The 25,449-nt window shown below is 40.4% G+C and overlaps 3 protein-coding genes across 4 annotated transcripts in view; 1 reads left to right on the forward strand and 2 right to left on the reverse strand.

The window, feature by feature from the left end:
• The window catches only part of traf4a (tnf receptor-associated factor 4a), a 31,692-nt gene extending 21,952 nt beyond the window's left edge, over window positions 1-9,740 (reverse strand). The window contains exon 1 of the mRNA XM_072464411.1: window positions 9,246-9,740. Within this exon, the coding sequence (XP_072320512.1) occupies window positions 9,246-9,388 (143 nt within the window). The 5' untranslated portion in view covers window positions 9,389-9,740. The remainder of the gene's footprint in view (window positions 1-9,245) is intronic.
• Window positions 9,741-10,474: 734 nt separating this feature from the next.
• nek8 (NIMA-related kinase 8) lies at window positions 10,475-16,988 on the reverse strand. 2 transcript variants are annotated; one of them, XM_072464415.1, is made up of 15 exons: window positions 16,880-16,988; window positions 16,364-16,569; window positions 15,596-15,828; window positions 15,395-15,526; window positions 15,066-15,274; window positions 14,901-14,977; window positions 14,640-14,824; window positions 14,418-14,565; window positions 13,975-14,051; window positions 13,790-13,907; window positions 13,414-13,564; window positions 12,722-12,885; window positions 12,491-12,643; window positions 11,820-11,978; window positions 10,475-11,272 (listed from the first exon to the last, which is right to left on the reverse strand). In XM_072464415.1, exons 1-15 carry the CDS (start codon window positions 16,924-16,926, stop codon window positions 11,244-11,246), a joined length of 2,088 nt encoding a protein of 695 aa, XP_072320516.1. In that variant the 5' UTR covers window positions 16,927-16,988; the 3' UTR covers window positions 10,475-11,243. The 2 variants fall into 2 exon arrangements, with proteins under 2 accessions (XP_072320516.1, XP_072320523.1); XM_072464422.1 differs by lacking the exon at window positions 16,880-16,988 and having other exon boundaries at window positions 15,596-15,748; window positions 16,364-16,507.
• Window positions 16,989-20,846: 3,858 nt separating this feature from the next.
• tlcd1 (TLC domain containing 1) lies at window positions 20,847-23,914 on the forward strand. The gene is made up of 4 exons (XM_072464425.1): window positions 20,847-21,266; window positions 21,929-22,011; window positions 22,659-22,741; window positions 23,491-23,914. Exons 1-4 carry the CDS (start codon window positions 21,061-21,063, stop codon window positions 23,893-23,895), a joined length of 777 nt encoding a protein of 258 aa, XP_072320526.1. The 5' UTR covers window positions 20,847-21,060; the 3' UTR covers window positions 23,896-23,914.
• Window positions 23,915-25,449: the final 1,535 nt, after the last annotated feature.

Consider the following 25,449-nt stretch of genomic DNA (forward strand, 5'->3'; position numbering starts at 1 on the left):
ACCAACAGTGAAAAATGTAATGTTTAATAGATTACCATTCTTCAGAAGTGTTATGAAATCAAACCTTCTGAATGCAAAAGTAATGATATTGTCGTTTTGCTTTTTTGAGTATAGATTGAACTGAAATGACTCACTGCTGCTGCCTACAATCCTCATTAGAGGTGGGCAATATACAAAAATGTAGATATATTGTGAATGTTGTTTTGAAAATCTGCAAAATGGGAATATTGAGTTCATCCTTTATAGCAAAAATGCAACAAAAAGAAGGCTATAAAAGGTGATATTTCTGCACTTTTAGATTAATTTACAGACATCTCACATTTGTCTGACAATCAAACCTCAACTAATTAACACATTTCTGTTGGATTGACATAATATCGTCCAAAAAGATATTGATATATACATTTTTTGTCAATATCCCCCTTAGATATTTACAAGGAGAGATGATTTAAAAATGAACAATGCTGTAAATTTCCCATAGGTGTGCTCTCACAGCCTAGAAAACCAGCACCCCTTCACAGTGAACGGGCTGAGTCTGACTGAGCGACCCATCTGCTTGTGCACCTGACACAAGCGCTTCCCCTGCACTTCCCTTTAACAAGATCAATAGGCATTCTGTGCCGCTTAGAGTTCAGAGCATTACTTTGTGTTGACATATCTTAAAACGAGCGGCGCATAAAGCCTCCGTGACACAACACAAGGGACCAAGTGTGCGGGTGAAGCATTGAGCCGCTTGGTTAAAGGACCACCACAGTAAACAAGAGGCGGAAGGAGCACGGACGGGTCTTGGCAAGGAAGTATCGCAGTGAAAAGAGCGGAAAAGACCGGGACAACTGCGCACTGACCTCAACACTGATGAGGCCTTGTGGATAAATGGCTTAAATGCAGCGAGTGTGTTATGAGCGAGGGGCTTAAGCTGGTTGTCCGGCACCTGTTTGGGTCCACAGTGGCGCCTTTCACCCAAGACAGGTGTCCCGAGTTGGGCTGTGCTCCTCTCTATGAGCTCCCAGCTGCTCTTCGCTCCGTCCCAAACACAGATTCCTCACATGCCCGAACATCAACTCGGCAGCGGCATGAAAAATATAGTCACCAATACTAACCACAGGCTCAGCTTTCACACAAACGGGAGACTGTCAGTGGAAGTGACAACAAGACTCATTTACAGCAATGTGAAGAGCATTAAAATGACTGATTCATTTTAAGATACATATGGATGAGAAAAAAAAACATCTGTTAAAAGGTGAAATACAGTATGTACGAACCCAAGTGATAAAAACTGTTATTAAACAATAGATTTTTGGTTCAATTTCACAATGGATTCTAAACTAATGGCTGCAAGATCATTCAGAAAGGACAGTAAAAAGTACTACACACATCAAAGTTTATACCGCCATATGCAGTTTTATGATGCATTTGGCCTTTGTAACCAATGCAGAGAATCTAGATGAGGTGTTTTGCCAAAGCATCTGATCATAATAGGAATACAACTGCTAAAATTCAGTGATAAGGCAATCCACTAAACCTCCTGAATCAGTGTCAATCGATAATACAGTATTTATGGTCTGAAAAACTAATAATATGCTTGAGTTCTACATTTTTGTCCCAAGTTCTTTGTCTACAGTTTTTCATTTGCCTGACTTTTTATTTTGCTTCTGGGGTAAATTTGGTGATGGTGATTTGATATGGCTCACTGCTTTTGGGGATGGAGCGATTCACAATAGTTTGATGCAAATCAGAGAAAAGGGGGGCAGTACACTGGAATGGATGTGTGTGGGAAAGTCAACATGTGCCCTAATGCTGTACATACAGACTCACAGTCTGTTGGCTTTGGGATGAATTCATTGACCTGTGCACAAGGCAAACACACGGGAGGGGGAGGGTCAATTAGCAGATGTGTAGAGACAGAGTTATACAAGCACACAATTAGTATTAATGCTTTTTTTTTTACTGAATTTCCTCAACGTAAATTTTAACCATTGCCATAGAACACAGAAAATCTGAACTCTTCTCCAGATCACATACTTCTATTTCTACTGACAGAAGATTTACTGTAGATTATGTCATTGAGAGTTACATTACTGAAGCTCGATCTCAATTAAAATGTGATTAATTGCACAGCCCTGACTAGTGGTAATTGGCTGTACCGTGGTAATCAATTTGTCGGCGGTATGTAGCAACACTATTGATGGGACAATAAACAATAATTGCAATAAAAAGGGTAGACAATAATCGTTTGTGGTACATTTAGTAGAATCGTGTTATTCGCCATTACACCACCAGACAGGGCAGAAAAAAGCTACTTTTCCATGACGTTTTCCTCTTGATCACTGTTGTTTTCACTTGAAACAAAGTACAATTCTATAATGGTTATTTAAACATGGAACTTATTAATTATATTTAAATAATACATTTTAATATCCATACGATTTTTAAATAATATTATCGCTCATCGCAATTATTTTGGCCATGATAATCGTGACACAACATTTCAAAACCGTCCCATGTCTAAACAAAACTCCTTAATTCTTTCCAATTGTCTCCTTTTGGGTGGAGAGACAGTTAAATATAGATGAGAAAACGAGATACAAAAAAATCTGGGCAAACAAGCCATTCTCTTCCCAGATTTGTTCTACTGTTGCACTTTTTTCTTGAATCTGACATAAGTTTATACGTGCCAAAAAAACTGTACATAGCATGCATACTCCAGCGCGTGTATGAACTAGCCATGATGCCGCCCTGATTTTGGGCCAAATGGCGACAGTTCAAAAAAACGGGGGTTGGGTTTGGCGTCTCGTATCCCAGCATGCTCGGCGGGTAAGAGCCAAGGTGCTGCGCTGCATAGCTGGGATGTTTTCCGCCTTTGTTTGGGCCTCGAGACCATGGGATTTAATTTAAAGGCGCCCCAGATGAAGGGAGACCAGTCAGGACATGTTCACAACTTCTGAATGAGACAAAATCAAGTATTCAAAGCTGTAAAAATGAGACTGCTTTACTTTACGAAATGAGGAAATGGTATTTACTGTGATTTTTGTAGTTCGGCGTGCGATGTGGAAGTCACACGTACAAGACTGTTTAAAAGCCACAAATTGCCCCTGTCTAAACTTTCACATTGTTGTCGAGCACATAATTAGGGTGAGCACTGATTGGAGCATAAGTGCAATGTCCTAATCAAATCGCACGGACTGCAATTATTTAGGTGATAAAATGTCTCCTCCACAAACAACTACATACTGTCTTTGTATGGATAACCCTGTTGTTTAGACCTCAACAAATGTTTTCTTAAATGCTTGAGATTCTTGTTTTAGTTAAGCAGCTCATATTAAAGTTTTCAATCAAATGTTAACGCTTCAGGACGTGTAAAATGTGCACTTTGAACTGAATTCTGATTTCAAAGATTGCAAGTCTAAACCTAAATGCAATATTTGTCACAAAAGTTGCAATTCAATTTTTGTCTAAAATTGTGAAGCACAATAATAGTGTAACCTCTTGCAATGGTAATATGAATACTGTGTTTTCACAAAATAATGTAAACTCACAATTTGTGGTGGGCAGATGATAAAAACATTAGCAATATCAGGAAAATATGTAAAATTTGAATTTTGGGGATATCATTTATAATAAAAATGCTGCAAAAAGACCCATCTAAACAAGGGTGGCGCGTGATATTTAAGCATTTTTGTGGGTAATTAAAAAATATTTGGTAATTGCACCTCAACTAAAACATGTTTTAAAACTTTAAAAATTGCCCACACTCACAATTGTAAAGTGACAGTAGAAAAAAGCTTTGCTCTTTTAGTTTTCTGATTTTGAAAGTGGTACAGAATCCCTTTTTTGACCTTCTCGATTCATTATCTGCTGCAGAATCGTGAGTTCGAATCCCGACTCCGACAATTTTGCTGCATGTCTTCCCTTCTCTCTCATCCCACATTTCTCACTCATCTGTCCTGTCTAAGAAACCCTGCCAAAAAACAAAAACACAGTCATATCCAGTCTGTTCTGTTTGTGTTCTTTACATCAGAGCACCCAGCTCTCACAATAAACACCATCGTGTCTTGGGCAATAATAGTCCACTGTGTAAAATGTTCACTTTCTTTCAGCGTCGTCATCATCACAGCTCCAGCTCTAAAGCCTCTTCCTCCCAAAAGACTGACCATAATGACCTTATCCCAAACCCAGCCAGCTCATTCTGTCACTGTCTCAGGGGCAAGAAGAGAAAACGCTTAACAAGTACATCCCTGCGAGCACATTTTCTCAATCAAATAAACTAGAAAGCAGTTTTAGGCTTTCGCCAAGTCATTGTAAGTTTGAGTAGTAGCTGCTCTTAAATCGCAGACTGTACAGCGCATTTTTGTGGAGTTACTTACGGTAAACACAAATAACGCTGACGCCAATGGCTTGATAATCGCTCGTTTCTTTCAGTTTTTTTCTCGTGTTATTTACTGATGCTGAAGTTTACAAAAACGTACACTATATCTATACTTAAATTTCAAACTCAATTTCGATACTTAGAACGATACCTACGGCAATTTGCTATACCAATTTCAATAGAGTGATGATTAAAAATGCTGTGTTTTCGGTCAAGGTTTTACACAATAGACTAGGTTATAGACTAACAATAGGTTTTACACAATAGACACAATAGACAGTTTATATTATAATTAAACATCAAGCGTTTTGGATAAAAGTGTTCATCTTTTTTGTTTTGATACTAAATTACGTATAAATTAGTGACAGGTTTTGGATACTTTTGACCACTTTAATGAGCTGTTGAGGACAACTTCATGCCCAGGTGAACTAGTTTAATCCATAGTAGCTCAAACTGGAGTGTGTGTGGTAGATCTTCCTGACTGAGAAGTATCGTTACGCACTGATGTGTTAAGGCTTTTTGCCTCCACGTCACCTCCAGTCCATCAGCTGACACACAGTCCTGATGCCTGAGGGCTTTGATGCAGTGGTAAACAGTGCATCTCTGTGTGCAAGCTCACTGACCGCCATTGTGACAGCCTTAAGCACAAATCACACAGGACCCCAAATGCCCGGATCTGGGGCCAGGATCCTGCATCTGTGCGGCCCTCAAGACACCTGCAGAGGACTTTTAATGTCTTCATGATGGGACTGAATGATAGCCACAGCCATTCATCAGCCATCCATGGCTTTGGGCCCATTCAATGTGATACGCACACAAGACAAAGGCCCAGCTGCGGAGGTTGACTGACAGCTACTGCAACAGCCTTTCAGGGAACTCTCAAGTCCCTATACGTGCACAAGTTACACATGTTACACAATATTCAGACACTTTGATTAGAAATGACTGTATATAGACATGTACTTCATATAGGCTATAATGTAACTCATAAAGGTCTGAAGTATAACAACTATTAAAAAGTGTTCTATCGCGCTGTTATGGCAACACAAACCACGGTCACTGCTAAAACACTTGCAGCACGAGTAAAGGTTTGACTGCTTAATGCATTCTTATTAAGCCACTCTGGAGTAGCTCTAGCTGTGAGGAAGTTGTCATGATGACTGAGGCTGTGTGGAAGTAGGAGGCGGGTGCAGAGCTGAACAGACCAATTACACCCTGTCAAAGCCGCTGTACAGAGGATGATCCCTACAGACACTTCACTGCCACCGTGCATGGCTGTGATGAGGCGCGGGTGACCCAGGACTGATGAGCCATGGGTCCTGGGCGTTTGTACTCGACTAGAAATACTACTAAGCCCCCACACAGGGAGGAAAATTGTCTTACATAGTATTAAGTGCTGATTCTACTCATTACAGCTCATTAATGGGGCAGCATGCTCATTGCGAGGGGAGCACAGATCCGTCCCAAACGTGCATGCACTGGATAGATTCAGCATGTGACTCATAGTGGCTCTGGAGCTGCACACTGCTCCGCTTCTAGGCCATGACTCTCCTTCAGTGCTGGGTCAGCCTTTAGCTCTGCCACTTCAGTATTTACACATTCTTCAGGCAGCGGAAACACAGCCCATTAGCATCACATGCTAACATGGCAATGGACACAGCAGCACACGCGGAGCTTTATACTGCTGACACGTACTCCAGTGGCACCAGCTCAGGCATGCACTCCGGCAGCTTTATATACTGTAGGCCTATTATTATTACAGAAAAACGTATGATAACTAAGAATTTATAGACTTGGTTTAATGCCAGATTTAAATACTACTCTAAATTGTTACAACACAGCAATACTCTCGGCAATTACAGTCTAAAACGGGAACGCTCCATTGGCAGGACAAAACTAGAACCCTGTGATTATAACGAGGTGCATGTAGTGGATATTGTACAATGGGCACAGCATTAGCTCACTGCTTTCTGTCAGCCTCAATAGACTCAAGTCCTTCCTCACAATAGCCTCTGTGCCGTCCCAGAGCGATGAAGAGGCACACTTTCTCAATTAAAGGGGTGACAATAATAAGTCCTGCCCTCTCAGCAAAAGAGCAGCTTCGTTTCTATGTAAAACTCTCAGGTCCCCAAACACACAAAAACGTTTAGAGCTCGTCAGTGAACAAATTTTGTATGTTTTTTTTTTTAATCTTACAATCCCATCGTATCAACACAGAGACAGGAAAAAAGGCTTTCATCAACTGTGCTCCCTCCCTGTGGAACACAACACAGGGACTTTTTAAATTAAATCATTTTATGCCTTTTAATGATTTTAAAGAACCGGCCGGACTGTTTTGCCACAACTCGGGCATTTTTGACCCCCTGAACATTGATGAATGTCACACATGGGACATAGACCCGATCGGCTCGGCCCGAACTCCAATAAAATGGCGGTTGCGAGAACGCCCGTCACAACAGTGCCGACTAGTTCAAAAAAGAAAAACATGAAACGCTTGTCTTTAGCCTAGGCACATGAAACTTGGGACAGTGATAGAGCTACCTTTGACCTCTGACCTTTGACGAGTAAAACGCACCTGGCAGCATCGCTCTATGATAAACAGGAAGTCAGCCATGTCGAATCAAAGTGGTGACGCCACGCTTGACTTTTTTTTTCAAAATCGTACTTGTCCTAGGTTTTTTGTCCGATCGAGCTCATATTTCATTCACTAATGCGTTTTTATGATCTGATTGGAAATAATTAATACCATGTAACAAATTTACTCTATAGCGCCCCCTACCCATTGTGTGAAAAACTCAACATTGTCTCAATTGTTTGAAACTCATGGATTATATTCTCCTCGAGACGCCATGAAAAAAGTGCATTGCAGATATTGTGTATTTTCACAATTGCCAGCAGAGGCGCAATGAATGCCTTCACTTCCTCTTCCTCTTTTATTTTGATGGAACATTTCTTCTCGTGCCGTGGTCTTAGCATTAGCGTTAGCATCATCTAAAGAATAAAGTCTGAAGAATAAAGTCTGAAGAATAAAGTCTGAAGAATAAAGTCTGAAGAATAAAGTCTGAAGAATAAAGTCTGAAGAATAAAGTCTGAAGAATAAAGTCTGAAGAATAAAGTCTGAAGAATAAAGTCTGAAGAATAAAGTCTGAAGAATAAAGTCTGAAGAATAAAGTCTGAAGAATAAAGTCTAAAGAATAAAGTCTAAAGAATAAAGTCTGAAGAATAAAGTCTAAAGAATAAAGTCTAAAGAATAAAGTCTGAAGAATAAAGTCTAAAGAATAAAGTCTGAAGAATAAAGTCTAAAGAATATGAAGAATAAAGTCTAAAGAATAAAGTCTGAAGAATAAAGTCTGAAGAATAAAGTCTGAAGAATAAAGTCTAAAGAATATGAAGAATAAAGTCTAAAGAATAAAGTCTGAAGAATAAAGTCTGAAGAATAAAGTCTAAAGAATAAAGTCTGAAGAATAAAGTCTGAAGAATAAAGTCTGAAGAATAAAGTCTGAAGAATAAAGTCTAAAGAATAGTCTGAAGAATAAAGTCTGAAGAATAAAGTCTGAAGAATAAAGTCTGAAGAATAAAGTCTGAAGAATAAAGTCTAAAGAATAGTCTGAAGAATAAAGTCTGAAGAATAAAGTCTGAAGAATAAAGTCTGAAGAATAAAGTCTAAAGAATAAAGTCTGAAGAATAAAGTCTGAAGAATAAAGTCTAACGAATAAAGTCTAAAGAATAAAGTCTGAAGAATAAAGTCTGAAGAATAAAGTCTAAAGAATAAAGTCTAAGAGAATGCAGCTACTGTGGCTTTAATTGAATGTTGTATTTCTGTTTTAGTATCCTGTGTTTGTTTGTTGTTTATTTTGTGTGTTTTAACAAGAGTACCCATGAAAAAGAGAACTCAATAATAAATAATAATAATAATAATAATGCAGACGGGTGTTTTTCATAACTCATACCACCTCAATATTGTTCTGTGAAAACAACCTGCACTAAGTTAACAAAGAGTTTGAGTGTTTTACATGAAGTAGATCATAAGTTAAGTATTAGACAGCGCAGACTGCTTCTTTAAGCCCTCGTCTCTAATTGTTGCCATTGTTGAGCATAGTACCTCATTGTATTTAACCCTGATGACAGTTCAGTCCAGCAGAGAGTGAAACAATGCAACTTTGTGACTGAGTCTTTGGACAGACTTCAGCAGCTCCAAGCAGATTAGGAGGTGAGCTGAAGGATGACCTCTGGAAGAAAGGTCCCGTGGTGCCCCTCACTCTGAGTCAAATGAATGAGTCTTGTCTAATCCTGGACCTGAGGCAGCGCAGTCTCCTCTGAAGGGCCCTGGACACACATCCTTTGACCCATCAATAAGTGTGGGCACCTCAGGGCAAAAGCACAGACAGCACCAGGGGACATGGCCCTACAATGTCTAAAGCACTAAATGCCACGAAATAAGAAATGGAGCCATATTAGCCTGGAAACATCTGTTTAGCTGTTCTTTTATGCCTTTTCTGTTTCTCGAATTAACATTTTTGAGACTCCAATATGGGATAATGGCTGTAATATTGAGACATACAAAAATATTTGATTTGGCTGTGTAATAAACATGTAGAAATAAGGATAACAGTAAGAGAGTGTCTCTAACATCACAAGCCTCAGTTTCGTGTTGACACAGTGGCTCACGTGCAATAACCCTTCACGTGCTGAGACAATGATGTTTGCGTTTTGTCTCACACAATATTCAGATGACAGCAAAGTAAATGACTAAAACCCCGTTAATCCAAAGCCCTTTGGACAAAAGGTGAGGAGGACACACCTACATGAGTCTGTGACATGTTAGAGAGAAGCTGCAATCGCACCCATGAAGCTGTCACAATAGGCTACTGTTGTTTACCTCAAGAATTCTTGCAGACAGGTGTCACAGAAGCGGTGTCCACAGGTCGACACTTGGACCGGTTCCCGCATCGCTTTGCTGCAGAGCGGACACTGGAAGCGTCTCTTTGGTTTTTCCAGAAACTTGTAATCAAACCCGGGCATGTTTACGCTGTGCGGCCGTGTCCTCGGCCTGTCAGCTGGAGGTTACGCGTACAATGTCCTCTCGGGTCCTGTGCTGTCCTCTCCCCGTAAACGGGGCTATTTATCTGAGCTGTTGCGCCGTGTTTCAAGCCGATGAGGGTTTCATATCACGTTCTTTCCGCCGCTGACAGATGAGGCTTTGCTCCGCTCGTCTGCCGCCTGCAGCGCGCGGCTGATGGCAGCACAAGCTCCGGCTGCTGCGTGTCGGCCCGGCTCCTGCACTTATGGTTGAATCGGGAGAATCTCCGGGTGTCCTGCTCCAGACGTGTAGATGTAGCGCTCCCACAGACTAAACACAATGCTTTGGCCCTCAGTGTGTTTAGGTGCAGGAGCCCCGCCTCCCTCTGCACGCAGGAGGAGTCAAGACGCAAGAGTATTCTGTGTGTTTATCCTCTTATTGTCACCGTGGAGCTGCTCTCAGCCGTTCCTGCTGCTGCATTCTGTGCATTTGAGTGTTTATTCTATAGGCAATAGCAGGGAAATTAAATTGTTTTGTGTAGCTCAGTTAAATTTATTATTGTACATCATTAAAATGTGACAGATAATGAGAGGAAATGTGCTTTATACATTTCATCTTAGAGATAACATGAACACAGTGTTTAGGGACATAATAAGCCACAATGGGGAGCCCCAGACAGCAGTGATGTCAACACTAATGGACTTACGCCCTCTGGTGGCCGGTCATGCAATGTGATGCACGCAACTGATCATGTTTAAATGTCTATATTTGGCAAATATGTTCAAAGCAAATCAATCAAGGAGAGAAACGTGAAGGAATAAGACAACTAGATATGTTTATGTATGAGATATTTAATACTTCATTTGAAAATGTTAAATGTTTCTCCAACACAAAGGATCAGTTTCACTTAATGGCTTGCCTCTGGATTACATCATCATTACATCATCCACAAACAAAACATCCATCTTTAAAAAAAAACTAAAAACAAAATAAAATGTATATAATGTATATGTATGTGTATATATATATATATATATATATATATATATAATGAATACAAATTATAGTTATATTTGAATACTTTTTAAAACATTGCGTTTGATTGTTTGATTGAAGAGAATGAGACCTGCACATTTTCCACTTTTCAAAACAACTTATACGAGTTGTTTTATCCTCCTTTCATTTTTTCCTTTCCCACAATTTGATAACTCTGTTGAAACAAATCAAACCATAAAAACGTATGTTGTAGACATATGTATGACGCTGACAAATACTGTTTTGTTACATTAGATTATAGCGTGGGGTTAAATAGCCCTCGGCACATCGTTACCTGTAAGAAACACTGCTAATGGGTTAAAATGGACTAACAAGATAAGCCAATAAAACACAAAGTGACCAATGACAATGTTATCAACATTTATGTTAAGTTCATTTGACCGGTCTGTAACCAAACATAGAAGTGGCGTTCATCCTTTTGATTTGTCTGTTTTGACACAGTCACATTTAGCAGTGGCTTAGGAGCTCAGAGCATTTTGTCTTTTATTAGCCTTTGTGGCTTATCACGCTCACTGCATGTGAAAGAGGACAAAGGCACACCACATGAAACTCCAAAAGACTTCCTGCGATCCTGCGACCCAGTCTTAGCAGAAGTGTCACACTGGTCCTTTACCTTGTGAGATACACCTGTTCTAACGAACGGGCTCTGACCTGAACGTATGACTCAAGGCCCGGTAGAGCTGAAGATCAAGAAAAACGCAATGGGCCAGCAGCATATCATATAAGTCTATGGTGCAAAGTGCTTCATAGGAGCAGGTTCCGTTTGGGAAGCAGGAGTTAAAGCAGCTCTTTGGAGGAAAGTCATCTTGGAACAGGTTCTTCAAGCAAAGCTGGAACAAAAAAGACAAAAATAGCACACATTACACCTCTATTTACAGACAAATAAATCAATTATTGCCAACATTTCTTACTGTGAAGTCAACTCTAAACCACCTATGATTGGCTTTTAATGCATTTGTTGGATGATTTCAGCTCAAATCCCAAAAGTAGTTATAGCACTCCATCTCCTTGTCTTGTGAATCAAAAAGGAAACTGACAGCAGCCAGAATGAAGGATTACCTACAGCACTGTGCTTTATAAGAATTTGAAAACTGCTCCTCTTTTCGATAATCTCACTTTTATTTTTTATGTTGTTTTTCACATAATGCCAGCTTTTTTATCTTTATTTGACAAATAAAAACTCAGATGTCAAACATATTTAACCGTTCCCTATGTAGATGCAAGTTACCGTAATTGAAATGTAAAAAAAAAACCTCATATGTATTTCCGTATCACAATTATTCCATTAACCATAGCTCTTGTTTGGTTTGTTATGGATTTAAGGTCACTAAAACATGCTGTGTGTTTGTTAACAAAGAGTAATAATGAAACTATTACGTTTCACAGCCAGAAGAGTGTTTCCATGACAACAAGCCACTGATGTCACTGTGAAAGGGTGAGCCTCGTCGAGCTGCACTGCTTTCGGTATCCCAGAATCCTCTTCTTTCCTTCCCAGGCGTCCACGGGCCCCTTTACCCCAGGTGTACACTTCCCCGTCTGCAGAAAACAGCAGAGGTGGTTTTAATTTTACAGAACACTCCCCCGATGCATTTATCTACTGAAATATTTCACCGACAGCCTGGCGTCTTGTCTCGCGGGCCGTCAAAGCTGAACAAAGCCTTCTCCAGACAATAAAAAGCTGCAGACATGGCTGACATCCCTCCATTTCTTCCCAGGGGAGGCAATCATTGGCCCACACAACAATTTACCCTTTCATTCCCAGATGAGAGCACAACACACATGATGCTAAATATAATGCTCTTTAGACTGACAGTTTTACATTGTTTTCCCTTGTGTGCTGCCAAACTGAAAGTAATTTAGTTCTGACTTAAAATTGTGTTATTTTGGTCATGATTTGGTCCTAATTTAGCCCTGTGTTTGTCCCGGTTTTTGGCTTTGTTGAGTTTGTTTTAATTTGATTGAACTTTATCTAGTTTTAAGTGTTTCTCTCATACAGTGGAGTTCTTTTTTGTGTCAACAGCTTTTTAAGGGTGTATTCTGAGACTCACCTGACCCGATAGCTAAAGTGAAAGCATCTCCACAGGCCGCCACAACTATGCCCAGCAGATGTGGAACAAGATACGGTGCACGGCTGCTGCGACGTGAACTGCGGCCCATCTGACCATGCTGGTTACTGCCAAATGTGTAGCAGTGACCACTCTCTGTTGTGAAGAGAACATTTATATCACAGTAATGTCATACTTAGGTGATATATTTGAAAAAAAGTGACAATAGTTTACCTGTGACAGCAACAGAATGAGCTGTCCCAATATCGATGTAAACTATTTTCTCCCTGTCGAGAGGAGCTGATTGGACGAGTGAATAAGAATGGACTTCTTCCACTTGACTGGAGGAGTCCGGTTCCTCTCCTTCCAGGATCTTATCCAGTCCGAGTTTGTTGAATCTTACAATACAACAAGCAGCATTAACGCAATCAAACATTAAATAGCTATTATCTAGGCCTTCATCTCAACTGTGATGAAGTAACAGAAAGTAAGATTGCGTAACTTGGTATAAATGTGTCCCAAGATTTGTTTTAGTGATGTAATATGACACACACTTGGTATAACTTAATCACAGCATCAAATGTCAAGAACAACAATTATTTGAAGGAATAAAAAGCACAAACAATTGTCAAAGATCTTTATGAATCATTGAATGCGCTGCTTGTTGCAAATGCAGAAACCAACTCTAAGTATTTGACTTTTGCACAGAATGAAAGGCAAAGGCATTTCATGAATGTTGCCACACTGGTTGTAGAAAGAAAAAATGCACCTGTTAAATAACCACCTGAAGCGAAAACATCCCCAGGTATGAGGTGTGGTTTGTTTGAGTAAAGCAGAAAAGGATGCTAGATGCGTCCATATGCTCATTAAATATATTTGAAAACAGTACTTTGTGACTACACTTGGGGTCAGAATACAACAATTACCTGTTGCTTCCACAAGCCACAATGCTGTACTGGGTGCTGATGATCATAGAACAGTCAACTCCACACACCACCCTTTGGGCCTCAAATTCCACAGGTAAACACACCTGCTGGGGAGAATTATGGGTGTCCTGAGTGCCTAAGCCAAGGCGGCCTAAAACAGAAGGAAATAGCATAGCATTGTCAGCCTTTAAGCCTAGCATAGCCTAGTTAGTTCTGTGTCATTCTTGCGATTCTCTTACATGTTCATCCATATTTTATGTGAACAAATATATTTAAAAAAACGTCAGGGCTTTTAATACTATTGTTGATTAAACTAGACAAATTGTAATCAAAACGACTTGTGATAGAAATAATGAAATAATAGTAATAATGTTACCGTTGTCTCCCCGTCCCCAGGCAAATACTTCTCGTTCATTTGTCACAGCGAGCACATGAGAAGCGCCGCACGACACCTGAACCAGCTCGTAGCCAAGCAGCGCTTCTACAATCTTAGGCTGAACAAAAAGAAGGTAGTGTTTAATTAATACAAATATGTTGTTTTACAGATACATCTAAACATACCTGTGTCACATCATTGAAGTTACCATGTCCTAGACAACCATTACTTCCACTACCAAATGTCATGATGATGCCTCTGTCTGCCAAATTAAAACAAACAAAAAGATCAGAAGTGATTCAAGCACAAATAAGCTAACTTGACACCCTTTAATGTTGAGGTATTGACTTTAAAACAATGTACACTCCTAAACTGCAGTTTGACTGACAGAGCCCCAAAATAAGCATTAAACTTGACCACATACTGCTACTGCTGGTAAGCAGACCCTTTCTTTGAGTGGCTCCATACAACCAGATCAAGTCCAGATTACAAACTTTAATTTGCGCTAAAAAGCGGTTTCTATATTTCTTTTGCAGTGAGTGCAGTGTGGGAGAAAGTACAGTCATTGATTTCCTTTTGCTCTGCTTTGTCTGACTGAGCCTGGCCTAGAGAAGGATGGCTCATAAACCTGTCATGCAGGTGGTGAAGAGATCGCCACAGGCCACGGACATGATGGTGACACCAGACTGACCCTCCAGAAACCGAGAGATGAACTGAGGCTGCATCTGCTCCACTGCCCCAGGGAGACTGCCCTCACCCGAGGCCACAGACGGAGCCTGAGTATTCACCAGGAAAGAATAATGAAGACAGATTGCAATTGTTTGTGTCAAAGCAATCACAGTTTGCTTACCTCCCATGTAATTAACCGGCCTGACTTGGTGACTCCCATCTTCTGAGTGCGTCCCAAAGACACTTGCAACACTTCAGTGTTGAGCATTGGCAGTCGGAGCGGCATTGAGATGCCACTGCCCCAGGTATACACCGAGGATAATGGGAGGGAATGCACTTTACCTGTGCCAATGCCAGTCACTCCATCTGTGCCAAACATTTTCATTTAGAGAAACGGTCTGAAAGGATTAATTGCAAACATACAGTCCGTGCTCTGCTTCACCTCTTGACCTGTTGGTGGGCACTCTGCCTGGTCTTCCTTGTGGACCAGTCTGCATCGTAGATAAGGGCTTCTCAATCCTTCAAAAACATTCACACCAATTGTAAGGTATGTAGAACTTACATAACTAATTAAAAACTGGGAAGATGTAAAATATTAGTTTAGTACCTTCGCATTTTAACGTTGCCTACATCTGTATACAGATTAAGAAGTGGCTGGATACAGATGGGCAGAGCCATGATTTCATTGAGTTGTGGGCGTTTGGATGGGTCCAGATTAAGCATGTTAAGTATAAGATGCCGAAGCTCTGGACTGTACCGATCTGAAATAGGTGCAAAGGTGCCGCTCATGATCTTCAGGACAAGCGCGGGCAGATTCTGAAAGAGCAAACAGTGTCACTACTTTCTAATAAAAACAGCTCTTTTCACTAGATTATATGATTCATTTTTAAATTATGAAAAGTCTATATATTTTTAAATAGCATAATAAATCCGTACAGCCGCCTCAAAGGCTCTCTTGAGACTGGCGAGTTCATAGAGCACACAGCCCAAGGCCCAGATGTCACTCTTCTGGTTGTATGGTTTTCCTTCACATAACTCTGGAGAGATATAACACGGAGTCCCGACCACCTGTGTAAAACAACAGCTCAGTGAGATACTCCAAAAAAGCAAAACATCCAAACACAAAAGGAAGCTCACTGTGTAGGCCTTGCTCTTGCTGACGAGGATTTTTGAGATCCCAAAATCACCTATTTTGACAATCATTTGATGCTTGTCAAGGAGGATATTTTGAGTTTTAAGATCTCTGTGCAGAATGAGTTTGTTGTGCACGTGGTAAAGTGCCAGTAAGATCTGTACAAAGAAATGCAGAATAGTGTCCTCATCCAACAAGGAGTTGCACCTCTTCTGGATGTAATCTGCCAATGTCCCACCTGCATCAAATATCCACCAGTCAATGATAAAATAATACTAATAAAATAAGAACAAAGGCATCGCAGTTCTATTATGGCAAAGGCTGAACAGTAAATGGTGGCAAACCAAATAATCAGAATTGTATGCATGCCTTATATTTTATTGTATTATATTTATGTTTATGATATTTTAATATTATTAGTCATTGATTTAATATTATTAGTCATGGATTTAATATTATTAGACATTGATCTAAGTCGCACTATTGCTTAAGTGCACATTACAAGTTTTTGAACCTTGTGCACCGACAATGGCAATGAAACCTTTCCGCTAATTACTTAAAAAAAGCTTCAAAGCCATTGTCAGTGAATACAATTTAAAAACTATCCAGGAATTTGCTTTGGTGATAATGTACTATGACTATTAATGTGTACCTTTCTTAATTAATATTTTCACTTTGGCCCAGGTTACCCTTGAAAATGATGTTTTGATGGTTAAATGAAGGTTAATTTGAACAAAAGGAGAATAAGAAGAAAGGAACAATAACAATCCTACCTGGTGCATACTCCATGGCGATCATAAGGGCTTTGTCCTCGAGAAAGTTCTCATAATACTCAATGATATTCGGATGGTTGAGCAGCTTTAGCACTTGACACTCGTTCTGTGCAGCCAGGCGCTCATCTCGGGACATTTGCTCCACTGGGATCTCTTTCAGGATGACAAAGGCTCCATCGCTGCGCCTGCGGCACAGGTGGACAATCCTGAGGAGAAAGGTATCATTATTATGCAGCGTCAATGCAGTAATGAGGGTCGCATAGAGCTAAGGCTAAATCAGTCATTTACTTATTACTGAAATCTAACATGGATGAAAAAATTACCGTATATTTCATGCAAACCAACACTTAAAGTTATCTGATAACTTTAGCTAACTAACTTTATTGTTTTACTTTGCTAACGTGGCTAGAAACGAAATACCCTTCAAAAGAGTTTCTATATTTTGTCTTAGTGTGGAGTCGGAGTCGTAAAGAATGCACGGCAGACAAATATACGGGAAAATAAGTTTAACTTTACCCAAAAGCTCCTCTTCCCACGACTTTGATTTTCTCATACTTCTCCATTACAGCTGCACGATCTGTTCCGCCGTCTCCAAGCAACCGTCACAGCTGTACTACGGGTTCCAGCGAAAGACAAAAAGAAGAGCCAAAACGCGCAAAAATCGATTTAAGCAAGAAATATATGAATATGCCAGTATAAATAATCGTAATGATAATAACCATAATAAACAGTATTAACCACTACTACTACAGCTGCTACCACCGCCACCACCACTACTACCACCACCACTACTACTACTACTACTACTACTACTACTACTACTACTACTACTACTACTACTACTACTACTACTACTACTACTAATAATAATAATAATAATAATAATAATAATAATAATAATAATAATAATAAATATAGCCGCAAGCGGCAATGATCGGCCCTCGCTACGCCGCCGCCACGCCGCAAGAGGAGGGGGCGCTAACGCGCCCCAATTGTCCTTTTATTACGCCTACTGCTGAATCTGTGACGCTGTCACATCTTCTCCCCTTTGTTTTACCATCAAAAAGCAATTTTATTTTGAATTCTTGGCAAAATGTGCGGCTTTGCCGCACAGACACCGTGACTCTTTGAATAAAAATGTGGATAACTTTTGATGGTCCACCCCTGAAGATGAGTCTCACCAAATTTCAGGTTAATATGTCTAACGCCCTAAGAGGAGTTTGTGAAAGTCTAAAGTGTAAACATGTTCTGGCGATTTCCCCATTGGAATAACATGGAAGGTTTCGGTCATCGTTACGGCAAAGCCATAACAATTATGACATGGGTCTCGTTGACTTTTTTGATGGGGATGCCAAAATTGAGTTGTGTGTCAAATTTCATATAATTTCGCAAAACTAAATATTTAACCTCCATATAAAATCTGTAGGGGGCGCTGTGGCTCCAAATTAATTTATTTCACTTCAAGTAGGTTTAGGGCAAAGAGTTTAACAACTGATTCTAATTTGACGCAATTCGGACTTTATCTGCGCAAACGGCAGAAATGTTAAATTTGGGAGATTTCTGAAATTCTTGCTACAGTTTGCGGCTTCGCCGCACAGAGACCGTGACAGGTATCAATGTAATTTGGATAACTTTTGATGTCCCACTCCTCAGTAGCATTTTCACCAAATTTCAGCTTTTTAGGGCCAACGCCCTGGGAGGAGTTCGTAAAAGTACGACGTTTGGAAAAACTCCGAAGTCATGTTTAGCCATTTTTGAAGCAATATGGCCGACATTTGGTTGGGCGGACGGCGTTGCCGTAATAATATTTTTTACTTCTCTTGTCACCATCTACCTCTGCGCCAAATTTCATGATTCTACGATCAGATTTTTTTTGGGTCATTTCCCATCTCTCAATGCATTTTTGGTACATTTGGGGGCGCTGACGCGCCAATTTTTTTTATTTTAGAAAAGGGAAATAGCCAGAATGTAGAGAGGCACGATTTTTAGAGGTGTGAACATTTTTGGGACTTTTCGTCAATGTTCACTGGGTGAAAAATAGGGGGGTTGGTCCCGAGAAGAAGAAAGAAAGAAAGAAAGAAAGAAAGAATAATATTCCGATACGAAAACAATGTTTCCCATTTTCCAAATATCATAAACTATACATTTTCGGAAAGCGCTCGCGCTTTCCTACCTCATGGTGTGGGTCCCTGGTCACTGACGGGTACTTTCGTTAATTTTGAGTGGGCTCCGCCCACTTTGTGTTTTTGGCCCTCTATACAGTAATAATGTTCATTTTTTGCATTACATGCTTATATGCACGGAACATGCAAGAGATGGGGAACGTATTCGTGAGGTACTTAGCGCAAATGAATGCTTTATATGGGGATGACGACCGCGAAGCGGTCGTCATCTCAATGTAAAGTGCTCGTTTAGTGCGCACTTTTGCACGGGCTTCGCCCGTTTACAACGGTAATGTTCCATTTTCCTACTACTAATTAGTATGCACGGGGCGTGCATGAGTGAAGGAGTGCGTTAGTGAGTGTTTGGAAGTGGGCGAGCGCTTCGCGCTCGATTTCGTGCGCACTATGTGCGCACTTTCGCAGCCGTGCTTCGCACGGCCTTACGAGATTAATAGGCCTCTCGCCAGCTTGTGGCGCTCGGGCCTAATAATAATAATAATAACAATAATAATATCAATAATGACAATAATACTTGCCTATTAAAATAAGCTAGTTGGACTTTGAATTGATCGTTATTACTATCACTATTATATATTTTTTCCTGTGGCCAAGTGACAAATTTAGCCTAGTAATCTGCCTGGGTCAACATGAGCCTGTATGTATCACAGCCAATAGCTATTATTATTATTATTATTATTATTATTATTATTATTATTATTATTCTATTCTAACTCTGACTGTGGGTGGTAGAGGTAAGACTCAAAATTATCTGAGATGTATGTCACTGCAGTGGTGCCAAAATCACACCATGCAGCAGAAACCACTCCTCAGATCAGCTGACATATTGGCCTGCTCTCATCATCATCAGTAGCACATTAGTCTCCAGGCACCACAGTCCATGTCTAAGAATGTAATCTGTGAATATATAGTGAGACAGATGCCAAAAGGCTCTGCTTGAGGAGCATAGGTGCCTCCACTAGTCTATGCTCTTCACAAGACAATATGAGCATGCTGGACCACCTACTACGAAACCCACCCACCGTAAAACTGTCTAACTCTGACAAGGGTATGCAAAGGCAATTGTTCTGTAATCCATTTTAAACTTGAAGTGAAAATAAAACATAGCATACATTGTTTTGGGTTGTATACTGACAATATAGTTTACCTAGCAAATCCAAAATTAAATATCTCTGTCTTTTTTATATGTATTGATTAGTAAATAAGTGAAGAAGTGTGTATTCTGGATCCCAGGCAAGACTGTATGGGCCTAAGAGAAGAAAATTCTTTGTTTTTCGACACTTACAACACATACAGCCTGTTTCTGTCAGCCAGCCGCATGGTTATGTCTAATAAAGTAACTACCATCAAATGTGGCCTGTGGGTGACCTGTGGGTGGCCTACTCCCAATGAAGCCTGTAAAGCGCATTATCCAAACCATTAAGTCTGTTATGTTATAGTGTAGTAGGCATGTGTTAAATGTTTACATATGGCATACTTGGGCATATTTTTGACCTGGCTGACCTGTAGTAGCCTAATTAATGTGAAACTGCTGCCATCTAGAGGTGATGTTGATTAACTGCTTTGCTAAATCAAAGCTAAATTTAGATTGCAAACTGGAGTAGGCTGACGTGGAGACACATTTTATTGGTTGATTATGATATTGTGAACTATAGGCAACACAAAAGCCTGAATGTTTTTTTTTGCATATGAAGCAGCGCGCGCGCATGGTCGCAGTATTAGAACAATTGGCTCATAGTAGCTCAGTTTGGGGGGTTTCCCCGGTATTCATGCAATAGACAGGTTTGAAAGGTAGTTGAGTGAGTTGGGGCAAAAATGGTTAAAATCCTGCTTGTGTTTTAAGCAGGATTAGAACAATTACTGTAACAAGTAGAAGAAAAAATAAAGTTTTCAAGTAGAAGAAACAATAATATTATATTTAGCACACTGACTTTAATTAAGTATACTTTATTTTTCTGGGCGTTTCAGGCTTTTCAATGCAACTTTCAAAAACGATTACATTTTGAATGATATCACACTTATTGTCTGCAGTTACCACATTGTGCAACGCTCTCTCTCCGCTCGTGCCCCACCTCGTCTGTGTGTGTGAGTGTTTCTGTGTGCGGGGCAGGAGCAGCAGCGCGCGCCTCCTCTCCACACCACACCCCCGGCTCCTTTACGCACGGAGTTGAGCGCGCGACGAAATCTACAAAGAGATCGCCAAATGGACGTGTTTCAGAAATATCCACGAAAGTTTTGATTTTGGACCCGGAGGACGCTTTACCGACGACACCAGCTTTGACAATCAACTTTTGTGGGGAATTCATTTCCGGAGAACAACATCACTTTGCGACTCCCCCCAATCTGCGCTTCTGCACTTCTGGAAGCACTCCCGTCACATACCGCGCATATCAGTGCGTCACCGCGCTTGCCAGGACACACGGGACAAACGGAGCAGCAGTCAAAGGGACACTAAGAACAGCAAGAACTCGTAAAAAAAAAAAAAAGGGAGCAGAGAAGGGGGGCTGGAGGCAGAGGATGGAGGCCCTGTTTCCTGTTATAAGGGGGCATCCGATCCCCTCAGTGTTGGTGTGCGCGCTCCTCTTCAGGGTGGTCGACCAGCTCCTCCAGAGGCTGCCCGTGCCCAAATTGGTCCGACAGGACGAGTTTCATGCCTGGAGATGGAGGAACCTGTCTGTGTCCATGGTACATTCACTGCTCACTGGCACATGGGCCGTGACCTGGTAAGTGTCCAGTATAACAGATGCCATTGTCTATTCACAGTGCGCATGATGCGTCTCAGGGAGTGTGGGCAGTGACAGTCAGTGGCAGTCGACAGGCAGAAGGGGAAGAAAACATGCTCAGACAGGACAGGGCAGGGACACAATGGCATTTGGGGGGACTGGGGAAAGGCCTATGTACACTATAAGAGTTTTTTGTGTATGTGTGTGTGTGTTAGGTTTGTTTTCTTGCTGTAGCACAAGACTACAACTCCTTTTGTAATGTGAAATTTAAACTGAAATGTACTCCATAACAAAAGGAGAGTTAACTGGAAAAACCTGCTGTAAACGGCTCTTGAGTGAGAACTATTTGGAAGGGTGGGAACTGTGATTCATTCTATTATTACCCACATAGCACTGTCTGGGCTTTTGTCTCCATAACTTAAAGATTATTCAATTGGCAGAAACACATTTTAGTCGTGTGTCAGTGGCTGAACAAAGCGATTACTGTTGTGAATGACCACTTTAAGATTTTGGGCGAACAACTTAGCAGATGCATGCATTTCCCATGAAGAAGCATCAGTACTCTTAGCTTAGTTATTTAGCTTAGTTATTTTCTCTTCAGGAGTGAGCCCAGTCAGTGTGAGTCATAGAGCCATCTCTCCATAACATGTGTCCTTCCCCAGTGCAGTGGTGTGGCCCGAGATCCTGCAGGACCTCTACCTCTTCTACACTCCTCTGTCCTACCTGCTCGTCTGCGTTTCAACAGGTCAGTTTCCTTGTTAGAACACACAAAAGCACATGTAAGCCTTTGAAAGAGCAAAAGACTCATTTTTTGAAGCTTAAATGGGTGTCTCCACTGGAAACGATCCTCCACAGACTGCCTCGGTTGGTTGAGCTGTGTGTACTGTGGGTCTTCTGTGCATCTGGGTGTAACCACGAGGACTCAAGTCTGTGGAGGTCTGCCTTGACAACAGCCTGCCGCTCCCAGTGCCTCTGAGCCAATCCCCATAATAGATCATTACTCAGGCACATGTTTCTCTGGCCAGAGCGATCCAGCCATTGCCTGGCACAAAATGAGTCTCATTCATTTCAACTTTTAAAGTCAGTTGAGGTCATCAGGGTTTGATTTACATCATGTCTGCATTCTCTCGGGACTGTTGTATTAACAATGTGCAATGTTTGTCTATAAATATGTCTGTTATTTCTGTTTTTGATTCATATAATCAGAATATGTTCATGTCTGAATGCTCTGCTTTGGAAGTGTAACAGAAAGGGTTTATTTTGTTACGTGTTATGTCAGATATAAGCTTTGTTTTGGGAAAACTCAATTCCAGATGTGATTTTGTGATATATTTACCTTAGTTGGTCTGTGTTGTAGTCAATTCAATCACCACGTTGTTCTCTTTGTGCCAGGATACTTTGTGCAAGATGCATGTGACATCATTTACACTGGACATGCCCGGGGGTCATGGGAATTCCTCCTGCATCATGCACTGGTAAGAAAACAAACAGCTGTCACTTGCTTCTGTACTATGTGTTCATATTAAGTGGTACAGTGGAATGAGAGCTAGTCAGTTTGGGAATTTCTACTGTTCAAATTGGTGTCCCTGGGAAAGACATGCTGTTCACTTCACTATCAGTGATGACTATGACCAGATCATTTTGATCATTTATCATTAGAGAAGGGGAAAACACACACATGCATTAACCATAAGAGCTGTGTTTTCCATTTGTCCTTACTAATCATTATTGAACCCAATAATGCATGAGGAAGCATTTTTTTTCAAATACCAATAAATAAAGTGTAATTGAAACGAAATACAGTTACTCAAGATCTGTAATCTAAATACAGATGTTTGGTATTTACTTCACTAACACTACAGTGTGTAATCTATTAATGATTAATGCTAAAGGTGCACACTGTAAGTCTTCTTGAAGGTGTAGTTTTGCCTGGAATGTTCTACAATATGGCATAAAACATATCCATGGAAACAAGCAGGTGACATCACCAGGCCAGGTATATATATTTTAGCATAAAAGGGCTTGTAATTGCGGTAATGCAACACTCGGATGCCAACCGCCATAAAACAACAACAACAACAAATCAAAGACAAGCAGGTTGCAGACTCCCCACAGTAAAAGTTACATAGAGCACCTTTAATATCTGAAATACATTTCTAAACTGGAGTATAAGATTGTGACGAGTCAAAATGATTTTCACCTGCGTCTCCCTGTGTCTGCGCAGGTGCTGAGCTGTTTCCTGTATGCGCTCTGCACTCAGGTGTATGTAGCCGGTGCAGTTGTGGCTCTGTTTGTGGAGGTCAACAGTGTAACGCTGCATCTGCGCCTGTTATTGAAGCTGGCAGGAGCTCAGTCCACTCTCCTGTATAACATCAACAAAGTGGCCAATATCATCACATACGTGGTTTTCCGGCTGTTCACCCAGTTCTACCTCACCTGGTACATTCTCCACAACTACACCAAGCTGGACAGTGCCGGGTTTTTTCTCTTTTGCATGATGATCATGAATATTATGATAAGTATATACTTGTACCGCCTGCTGCGCTCTGACTTCTTTACTCGAAGAAAGAGTAACATCACACAAAATGGGACTCACAACAACAATACAAGAAAGTTTCTTTCAGATTAAATGTTCAGAGCACAAATGACTCAGATAACTGTTCTCTCTTTTTGATTAGGAACAATTTGAATGTTCATTTTGGCTTTGTAATTCTCTAGTCTACTCCGAGAGGCCACTTACGTGATAGATTGGTCCCTATAAAATGTATTACAGCAGCTTTAGTGTGAGCATGTTTTATCACACAAAAACCTCCAAAAACATCAGTGCTGAACTGTCAAATTATTAAAAGCTATCGCCAAATTCTCTACAGCCAAAGGGTGAATTCAAAAGGAAAACTTCTCAAACACAATGTGTTTCTATGATGCCTTGTGTGGTGGAGGAGACTTTTTGGATGCTTAGAAATATTAGTGCAGGTTGACACCGGCCTCCTTATTTGCTCACTAACTTAAAGAGGCTAAAAACCTGTGACTGCCAAAGCAGCACAACCATTACCCTACAGCACCATCAACAAGCACTGTTTGATCAGTTCTTGTTCCCCTCTGTAAACTGTCATCCCTTTAATATTGTTTCTTTAACAATAGGATAATTTTGTCATGTTGAGTAACATTTTGAATTGACTTTGTATTTAACAATCTGCTTCAACCAAGTAAAAACATGTTACTCTATTGCTTTATTTTTTATGAATGCATCAAACCTGATTTTTACAACAGATTTTATGACTCTGTATGTACAATGTTTTGAGGTTGTTTGTTTGAAATTTGAAATAAAGAAACAAATCCTTTTTGAATCATTATAAATTCTTCCGCCCTGTAGAGTCCGAGTCTAATGTGGTCTTCAAATATTTACTTTTCACTTAAAAGCAGGTTTCTGTAATCTTTAACTACAATACATGTTTTAACTGGACTGAAAAGCACAATCATTTTTCCAGTTAGTTTGAGACTTACTACAATAACTGAATGGTAATTTTTAGTAATATATATATAAAAATGTTATGATTTCAAGCAGCTTTGAGCAGATAAAACTAAAATGGCCATACATTTTTTCAAAATCAATTCAGTTCAATTCTTTACCACCACATTTGACTAATTTAATAGGCCATTTCCTCAAATCCGTGAGAAATAGCCAACGTTTAAAATATATATTTGGTTGTTGATGTGTCTTTATAGTGATGGATGAACTGTGCACTTCGAACACATTTTTTATTGACATTATTAATTTATTTACAAGGAAGAAGGCCACAGAATCAGAATCAGAAAAGGTTTATTGCCATTCACAAACATAGGAACTTGTACATACAACGATGAGCAATAATAAAACAACATATATAAAATCAAGAAGGGCATGCAATAATATTATAGTTACATATACTTAGCCCAGATCGAGTATATTTTTTATAGCCAACTTTTACATACCTACGTAACACAATTGAGTACTTTTTGAGTACTTCTTCTTCCCTGGCGTAGGCCGCGTGCGTGGGCGGTCCTTATCCCGTTTTTCCAGACACTTCCTCATTTCCTCCACCAGGGGGCGCGCTCACAACACACTCCCGGCAGCAGCAGCAGACCCTCCAGACTCTCCCACTGGACCCATTCCCTCCTCCGCCGCGGACAGTCCTCCTCTTCA

Source organism: Eucyclogobius newberryi, unplaced genomic scaffold, assembly GCF_026437365.1.
Source record: "Eucyclogobius newberryi isolate DKJ021-1_F unplaced genomic scaffold, fEucNew1.0.hap1 SCAF_10, whole genome shotgun sequence".
Classification (NCBI taxonomy): domain Eukaryota; kingdom Metazoa; phylum Chordata; class Actinopteri; order Gobiiformes; family Gobiidae; genus Eucyclogobius; species Eucyclogobius newberryi.